This window comes from Myotis brandtii, unplaced genomic scaffold (assembly GCF_000412655.1).
Source record: "Myotis brandtii unplaced genomic scaffold, ASM41265v1 scaffold92, whole genome shotgun sequence".
In the NCBI taxonomy this organism is placed as follows: domain Eukaryota; kingdom Metazoa; phylum Chordata; class Mammalia; order Chiroptera; family Vespertilionidae; genus Myotis; species Myotis brandtii.
Window position 1 is genome coordinate 1,691,703 of NW_005371791.1, and position 9,482 is coordinate 1,701,184.

The 9,482-nt window shown below is 41.4% G+C and overlaps 1 protein-coding gene across 2 annotated transcripts in view; it reads left to right on the forward strand.

The window, feature by feature from the left end:
• Positions 1–430: 430 nt before the first annotated feature.
• PIBF1 (progesterone immunomodulatory binding factor 1) overlaps positions 431–9,482 on the forward strand; it is a 227,257-nt gene continuing 218,205 nt past the window's right edge. For both annotated transcript variants that reach the window (XM_005885649.2, XM_014532881.1), the window contains exons 1-3: positions 431–631; positions 1,684–1,976; positions 5,159–5,259. In XM_005885649.2, coding sequence (XP_005885711.1) covers positions 1,725–1,976; positions 5,159–5,259 — 353 coding nt within the window. In that variant the 5' untranslated portion in view covers positions 431–631; positions 1,684–1,724. The remainder of the gene's footprint in view (positions 632–1,683; positions 1,977–5,158; positions 5,260–9,482) is intronic.

A 9,482-nucleotide genomic window follows, 5' to 3' on the forward strand; every position in this document is an offset into this window, starting at 1 on the left:
GGGCGCCCCGCAGCCGATGTCATCCCGCAGGTAGTGCTCCCGCACGATCTTCATCACGCCGCCCGCCCGGGTCTTCTTTAAGAAAGTCTTAGACTTCAGCATCTTGTCTCGCGGCGCGGAATCCGACGGCTACCGCGCTCTTCCGGCGACCGGAGTCAGCTCGGAGCCCTGTCGCACGACTATCCTTTACCCGGAGGTTCGCGCCTTCCCGCTCCTAGGCACTAGCGAACACTTCTCGCGGGAAAACGTCGAGATTGATGCTGGTTGGCTCTCCAAGGGTTGCGAGGATTGGGCAAAAGCGAGGAGCCAGGGAGGAGGGGCGGATCTCGGAGCCATTTCCGCCCACGATGTGGGCGTGGCCCTCCTCTGGACTCCAGCTCCCAGCATGCGTTGCTTCCGGCGCCTGGGTGGATCCCGGCCAAGTTCCGGCGGCTTGGGCGTTTGCAGACTGCGGCTTCCACGGTCCTCCTCTGGGCGCCCAAATGGTTGTCTTGGTTACGGGTCCCAACGGTCCCCCACCTGAAATTCACTTTTGAGGTGCTGCAACCTGAGCGGCTGATTGAAGACACCTTCAGCTCCCGGCAGTGGCGGCTGGTCCAGCCTTCGACGGGGAGTAATTGAAGCTTTCGAGGTAGCTCTCGGCTGTCCCATACCCGCGGGTGGACAAGGAATTCCCCCGATGCTGCCAAGTTTGGGTTTTCTTCGCCCCGCATGTGTGGGCAGGATCAGTCCCTGATCCTTTGAGACCCAGGTGGTGTTGCCTGTTTTGATTTCATCCAGTTCTTACCCTTTGCCGTTTAAAAAGGAGGGAAGCCGATTCAGCCAAAGTGCTTGCCATTTCCCCTCCATACACACATCCTTGGGTTTAGAAAAACTGTTATCAGCAATACCGTAAACAATTCATTATATCGTGTGGCATTAAAATAGAGGAGTTGTTCAATTCTTCTGGAAGGGTAAGAAGTTCGATTTAGAATTCTTGAGTGTTTCTCTTCTACCCTCTTGTTTTCATCTGCTATCTGCAAGCCTATGAAAAATGCTTTTATGTCACTGCTTCCCCTTTTAAAACATCTTCAGTGATGCCTCATTGCCTGCCGAATAGATTTCTAACGCATTTGACATTCAAGGCCCTCCACAGCCTGGATTATTAAGGCTGTGTGTGTGTGTTGGGTGCGTGAGGGAGTCACCAACTACTCCGATTCACAAAGACTTGGCCCCAGCCTGACCCCTCTCTCTCCCGTTGTCTTTACACTTTCACCACCTCTCCACCAATCTTAGCACCTGCATGCTTTCCCCTTCTTCCTACTCCTCCCCAAATCCTCCAAGATTCTATCTTCTATCTTTGTATAACCTTCCCCTGACCAACTCGGAAGTGATCTCTCTAGTATTGAACATGTGCTGCTTTTATTGGTAGCATTAGAGCTTTATCCTTTGTCTCCTACATATTTCTTTGTCTCCTCCAAGTATTCCTGCGCCTAGGAACTGGGTTTCTTATTCATCCAAGTGCCTGAGTTCATAATAGGATTTAATGAGTTTGATTTAATGTGTTCGATCTGAGCAATAATTTCCTAATGTGCCCTAGATTTGGGGTCCTCAGATTGCCTTAGGGAATCCTTAGGGTCTCTGTAATATGCTTTCCACAGAGAATGTTTGAGTACATTTAACTTGATATTTTTTAACCTACAGAAAACTGAAATAGAATTGGAGAAGAAAACTGGTCCATAATAATGTCTCGAAAAATTGCCAAGGCATCAAAAACAGTGAATGTCTCCAGCTCTCTGGAATCTGAAGATATTAGTTTAGAAACAACAGTTCCTACAGATGACATTTCCTCATCAGAAGAGCGAGATGGTAAAATCAAAATCACCAGGCAGCTAATTGAACGAAAAGAACTACTTCATAATATTCAGTTACTGAAAATAGAGCTATCCCAAAAAAATATGATGATTGACAATTTGAAAGTAGATTATCTTACAAAGGTAAGATCAGCTGTAAATTTTGTGTTGTTTTCAAGCTGCAGGTAAATAAGAATTAAATTTTTATATATATGCCCAGAATTTGAAATTAAAAATTTATCATGTCAGGAAAGTAATTATATTTTCTTGCATAGCTTTCAAACACTGGTTTTAGAAGTGTGTGTGTGAATATTTCTGTGTATCCAAAAGTACTGAAAGAAGAGGTGACTTAAAGGTGGGCAGGGATGAATTGCTTCTGTAGACTCCATTTATTAAATCTAGCATGTGTGAGATATGTTTTCTTACGTGTTTTTTTCTAGCCAAGTCTTCTGCTTTATTGAGAACTAACCCTGATGTGACTAGTTTGATAGGGAAGAATCAAGATCGTAATTATTATTGGATCTATATAGTTCTCTACTGTGGAGATTTGGTTTCTTTGGTATTTTTCTACTTGATAGTTACTATATTTGTCTTTTAATTTGATAGTTACTATATTATAGTAGCAAGTGTAAATTCAGTTACCATAGTCTTTAACAAGAGGTGTTTGCCAAATAAGAAGGTATGTGCCCTTGACCGGGAATCAAACCTGGGACCCTTCAATCTGAGGGCTGACGTTCTAACCATTGAGTAAAACTGGCCAGGGCAGCAATGTCTACTTTAGATAGGAGTCACAAACCTTTTCTGTAAAGGGCCAGAAAGTATATGTATATATATATAATTGTTGTTGTTAATCCTCACTCGAGGATATTTTTCCATTGATTTTTAGAGAGAGGGTGAAAGGGATGGGGAGAGACACAGAGAGAAACATCTATATGAGAGAGAAGAGAGTGAAAGGGACCGGGAGAGACACAGAGAGAAACATCTATATGAGAAAGACACATTGTTTGATTGCCTCCCACACACACCTTGACCAGGGCAGGGGATCAAACCTGCAACAAGACACATTCCCTTGACTGGAATTGAACCTGGGACCCTTCAGTCCAAGGGCCAACACTCTATCCACTGAGCCAAACAGGCTAAGGCCAGAAATTAAATATTTCATGCTTTGCATGCCACATATGGTCTAGCACATATTTTTCTTTGTTGTTGTTTTTTTAAACAACACTTTACAAATTAAAAACCCATTCTTAGCTCAAGGGCTAAAACAGGACATGGACTGGATATGAGCCCATCACCATTGTTTAACCCTTGCTTTATTTTAGATTATGTAGTCAGAGAAGCCATTGGAAGATTTTAGGCAATTGGAGTTACATATCCTGATTTTGTATTCAAAATAGCACTGAATTAATAAACTAAGGGCAGATAACATAGAAGCAAAGGATAATAATTAGGCTGTTGCCTTGTGTAAGACTCCTAAGTTTTTTGGCTTCATCACCTGATGCCATTTACTGAGAAATCGAAGCCTGGGAGAAAACAGATCTGGGAGGTAAAATATAAGTTCTGTTTTGAGCATGTTAAACTTTAGATTCCAGTTAGACTCATAATTGGAATTGTCAGTTAGAGTTTAGGAAAGAGTCCATGACTAGGAGTGTGTGTGTGCATGTATGTAATATGCATTAGTATATAGATGGCACTTAAAGTCATGGGGTTGGAAGACATTTCCTAGGGAGAGCAAAGGGCCCCAAATGCAGCAAACTTGAGAAACTTGGAAGTGCACAGAGTTAGGAGGAAAACCAAAGAGGATTACCAAGGAAGCCAAAAGAGATGGAGCAGTCAGCTCTGTCAAATCATGCTGTTGGGTACGATAAATATGTAGAAATAGTCATTGGACTGGGCATTATGGAGGTGATTCATAATTTTGACAAGAATAGTTTTACTGGAATAATATGGGGCAAAAGCAGTGAGGGAGAACTTGCCATATCAAAGGTGGCTCATGTTTTTTTGCTTTAGAGATTAAGGAAATGCAAGAGGGATATAAGACTAGGTAAGGTTAATGACTAGTTTCATTTCGGTCAATTGAAGATGGATAGTAATCAGATATCTATATCTATATATATATATCTATATATATAAAAGGCTAAGTGACCGACCGTCCATCCATCCAACTGTCCAACTGACTGACTGGCTGGTACATATAACACACACTGGCAATTTAAAAATAAACGTTGACTTGCGCATGCACGATACATATAATGCTCTCACTGGCACCAATCACATGCGTGTGCTTCGATCTGTCATTGTTGATCGTGAATTTGGTTGTTTTTATTGACATTCTGAAGCTGAAAGAAAGCGGCATCATCGACAGAAAATGTCTGAAGACCAACTATTGGAACAGCTGTCCCCGTCTGACACTGGCCTCCCATTTAAATTAATTCGAAGACAATTTCCCGTGATGCCAGCATTTGCAATGACTATTAATAAATCACAAGGACAAACTCTAGACAGAGTAGGAACATTCCTACCTGAACCTGTTTTCAGGCATGGTCAGTTATATGTTGCTTTCTATCAAGTTCAAAGAGCGTGTGATGTTAAAGTTGTAAATACTTCATCACAAGGTAAATTAGTCAAGCACTCTGAAAGTATTTTATACATTTTACTGATTTTCTTTCATCTCTGACACTTCTATTATAGAGAAAGGGTGAGTAGCCATCTTAAAATATTTTTTATAATTAATGTCCTTTCAATGTGCACAAATCCGTGTACTGGGCTACTAGTATGACTATAAAGTACAAATGAAGGGTCTGGCTTGGAAATAATTATCTGGGTGAGACATCAACATAAAATTCCAGTTGTCAATAGGCTTCTATTCAGAGTAGGTTAAGGGGGAAAATAGTCTTAATGACACCTGGCAAAAAAGAACATTTATAGCAGCAGTTTTAAACCACAGTTTAAAAATAATTTGGATGAACAGACTACAGTTTGTGGACACAACTACTGCAAAAACACCCTCTATCTCAGTGGTTCTCAACCTTCCTAGTGCCGCGACCCTTTAATACAGTTCCTCATGTTGTGGTGACCCCCAATTTCATTGATACAAATTGAACATAATTAAAGCATAGTGATTAATCACAAAAACAATATGTAATTATATATGTGTTTTCCGATGGTCTTAGGCGACCCCTGTGAAAGGGTCGTTCGACCCCCCAAAGGGGTCGCGACCCACAGGTTGAGAACCGCTGCTCTATTTAAAAGTGTATTTCTTTTAAGTGCTTTTTAATAATAATTTGAAAGATTACCAAATAATTTACCTTTTCTTCTTTATTAAGATTGAAGAATTGGAGGAGAAACTTAATGATGCACTTCACCAGAAGCAGGTACTAACTTTGAGATTAGACAACCAATTGACATTTCAGCAGAAGGATGCCAGGTAAGTTTTTAAGATGCATCAATACCTACTTAGCAGTTAAAAGTAATGTCATTACCTGTTCATGCATGTGATTATAAGCTAAAATAGAGAAATTTTAAATCAAGGTTGATAACAGTTTTACATACAGAACAACAAAAAAGTAGGTTATTTGATACAGTCCACAAAATAAAAAAAGTCAAAATTCAACATTTATTCAACAAACATTGCCAATGTAAGTGAACCATAAGTGACAATGGGAGCTATCTAAATTGATCGCCACTTAACTTGCTGTCTTGATTAACCTTTTTTCATTTTCTCTGCAAAACATACTGATTGATTTTCATGGCCCTTTGAACTCTTCTGCCATAAAGTGTCTCTTTTTGCCTGCATACTTTCTCCAGCTCAATTATCTGCTTACCAAGAATCCATTGTGTTTACTCACAAATATGCCTATGCCAGTTGTATTTATTATACTTATGTAACTTAATTACAATTATGTAAACAAATATGAGTACAAAAAAAATGTTTCTTTTTTATAAAAACTATAATTAATTCTGTGGAAACATCCAATAAAAAGGAGTGACTAACAAAAAAATCATCAAAGTAAGAGTAAACAAAACAGATTTAGAAATTGGGAGGCAAAAATTAAACAAATCCATAAAAAGTATCCTCTCAATTTCTTCCCAAGTGTCTTTTAAGGTCTCTTGCCACTGTAAAGAAATTGAACTAGGAAATTATGAACAATGATTTACATACATACATACAAAAAACATACATCCATATTTTTAAAAATCTGGAATCTATGTAAAAAATTTGAAGGTGAATGTTTATTTCTATATTTTAATTAGAAGTAAATGTGTAAATTGGGTATTTTTTCCCTTTATAACATTTCACTCTTTAGCGGATATTTAAAAAAAGTTATCTGACTTAATTTATTAGCCACTATCATGTTATATCAGTGGCTCTCAAACTTTAGATGCATCAGAACCATCCGGAAGTCTTGTTAGGAAACATTGTTGGATCCCATTCTCGGGTTCTGATTTGGGTTGGCATCCAGCAAATTTCCAATTCTGCTAAGTTCCCAGGTGATGCTGCTGGTTCAGGGTAACACTTTGAAAACCACTGCATTCAGTAATAGGGTTCCTATTCTAATTCTTTAGAAATTTATCAGATTGAATGATGCTGAGAGTGCAGTTAGGAGGCTATTGTGATAATCCTCTCGATCACTGATGGGAGTAAAAAGTATATGGATTCTGAATATATTGAAGGGAAAGCTGATATAATGTCTTAATGGATTAGATGTAGGATTTAAGAGAAAATGCGGAGCCAAGGATTGTGCCAACATCTTTGGCCTGAATAAATGAAAGAATGGAGTGGCTATCAGTTTTGACAAAACAAAACAAAACACAGTGGAATAGGTTTGTGAGTGAAAAGCAGGAGTTCATTGTGGACATGTTAAGTTAGAATTATGTAATTAGAAACCCATTGGAATTGTATGAAAAGTCTGTTCTGGACAGAAAAATCTGGGAGTCATTAGTATATAGACAGTATTTTAGTCATGAGACTGGATTAATTCTCCAAGGGAAGACCAGATACTCCAGAATTAATACAAACCAAACAAGAAGACTGAAAAAACACCATCACTAAAAGGAGAAAAATTAAGAAATTAGGGAAGACAGGCAAAGAAAGTGTATAAGAAAAGAGAGATTAGTTGTATTGTGTTATCATTAGGTTAGGGATGAAAAGAACTGAAAATTGACCATTAGCAATGTAGCTGTCATTGGTAACATTGAAATTTCGGTGTGAATGAAGGAGGGGGTTGAAAACCTGACTGACATGGGTTTAATAAAAGCACTGGAGACTGCCTCTTGCAAAGTGCGTGCAAACCTGACACTAGTGGCAGCTAGTATCAGTTCACATCTTGGCCTCTCCCTGATACCTCCAAGCCCAGCACAGGCGGCATCTCTAGATCACTTTGTAGCTCATACCAAGTGGCCCAAGGCAGAGCAAAGGCAGAGGCTGATGTTGGTTTGCACCAGAGCGCTCCCACAAGGCTCTAGAACTAACACACCCGTGGCCAGCTTCAGATCTTATCATACAAGAACACCACCAAACTGCCACCACATGACACGCACGAAGGGCAGACTTGGCAGGCACTAGAGTCCCGCCAAAGCAAATCCTGCTCCATGGGGTCATCATCTGCACAACAGCCCCTCTGCTATAGTCACAGCCAGTCTTACAGCCAATCAGCCTGAAGGTCAATCCCTCCCATTGATATGCCAACAGCAATCAAGGCTCAAGTAGAATAGGAAGGAACATACAACCCACACAAGGGACACATCAGGAGCATCTGGCTCCCACAGGACACCTATTACATAAGGCCACTCTAACCAAGACAAGAGACATAGCAGCTCTGCCTAATACATTAAAAAAAAAAAAAAGGGAGGCAGCCAGAATAAGGAAACAAAGACACATGTTACCGAATGAAAGAACAAGACAGAACTCCAGAAGAAGAACTAAACAAAGTGGAGACAAGCAATCTACCATATGCAGAGTTCAAAACACTGGTTATAAGAATGCTCAATGAACTGAATGAGAACTTTAACAAAGAGAGAAGAAACAAAAAAGGAGATAGAAAACATAAAAAGTATCAGGTCAGAAATGAAGAATACAGGAGAGGGAAACAACAGTAGATTAGCTGAAGCAAAGGATCAAGTCAGCAATTTGGAAGATAAGGCAACAGAAAACACCCAATCAAAATAGCAGAAAGAAAAAAGAATCCAAAAAATTTAGGATAATTTAAGGGGCCTATGGAACAACATCAAGCATACCAACATTCACATCATAGGGGTATCAGAAAAAAGAGAGTGAACAAAGAATTGAAAACCTATTTGAAGAAATAATGATAGAAAGCTTCCCTAACCTGGTGAAGTAAATAGACATACAATTCCGGGAAGCACAGAGTCCCAACCATGGTGAACCCAAAGCGGCCCACACCAACACACATCATAACTAAAAGGTGAGGAGGACCAAGATGGCAGCGTAGGTAAACACGGGTACTTGCTGCCTCCCACAGCCACATCAAAATTACAACTAAAATACCGAAGAACCATCATTTAGAACCTCCTGAAATCTGGCTGAATGGAAGTCCTACAACTAGAGAAGTAAAGAAGAATGCACACAGACTGGTAGGAGGAGCAGAGGCACAGAGTAGGCTGGTCCAACGCCCACATGGGGCATGTTTCTAATCAGGAGGGATATCTAGGCTGCGGCAGCCTCCTGTGAGGAACAAGGGGTCCAAGCCCCACACCAGATTCCCAGCCCAGGTCCTAGTGCCGAGGAGAGAAGCCCCTGTAACTTCGGGCTGTAAAAACCAGCAGGGATTGTGGCTGAGTGACACGGAGGCTGCTGGAGACCCAGGCAGTTTCTCTTAAGGGGCCAGTGCATGACTTACTGGAACTAGCTCCCGCTGAGCTCCAATGCTAGGGCAATGGCTTGAGGAGGATCCAGGGACATATGGGGAGGAACTGGATTGTCTGGCATTGGGGCAAGAACTCAGGGGCGGCTTTCTCCCAGACAGGGGTGCTCGCAGAAGTCATTATTCTTATGCTGAGACCTCCACAGTCACAGAGCTGATGGGCAGCCACAGCTGAGTTTCCATCAGCCTGGCTCACACTGTTGGCTCTGCCCTGGTGATCCCTGAGACCCTGCCCAATCCAATTTGCAGCCCCACCCCTGTTTGCAGCAGCTTTTCCATATGAATGGCCTGTCCTGGCTCAGGCTTCTTCATACTTTTCTAAAATCTCTCAAATAAACTGCAGCTGGCATCAGCATGCCCCATACCTATCAATAGGAAGCCCAAGTCAGCTTGGCCTTGCCTGGGCACTTCCAAGCCCAACACAAGTAACAGCCACCTGCAAATCGCTCTGTAACTCTTGCACTGTGACCCCAGGCAGTGGCTGACTTTGCACCTCCCAGGAGGCCCCAGAACCAGTGCAGTTTCGGACCAACACACTCAAGGGGCAGACTCAGTGAGCACCAAAGCCCCACTGAAGCAAGTCCTGCTCCATAGAGGTGTCTTCTGCACAGCTGTTCTTCAACTGTAGACACATTTGGTCCTCACAGCCAGTTGGGTAGATGGATGAAAAGGGGGAAGGGATTAAGATGTGAAAATTACCAGTTATAAAAATAGTCATGGGGATGTAAAGTACCACTTAGGGAATTTAGTGTGTGTCTCTCTCTCT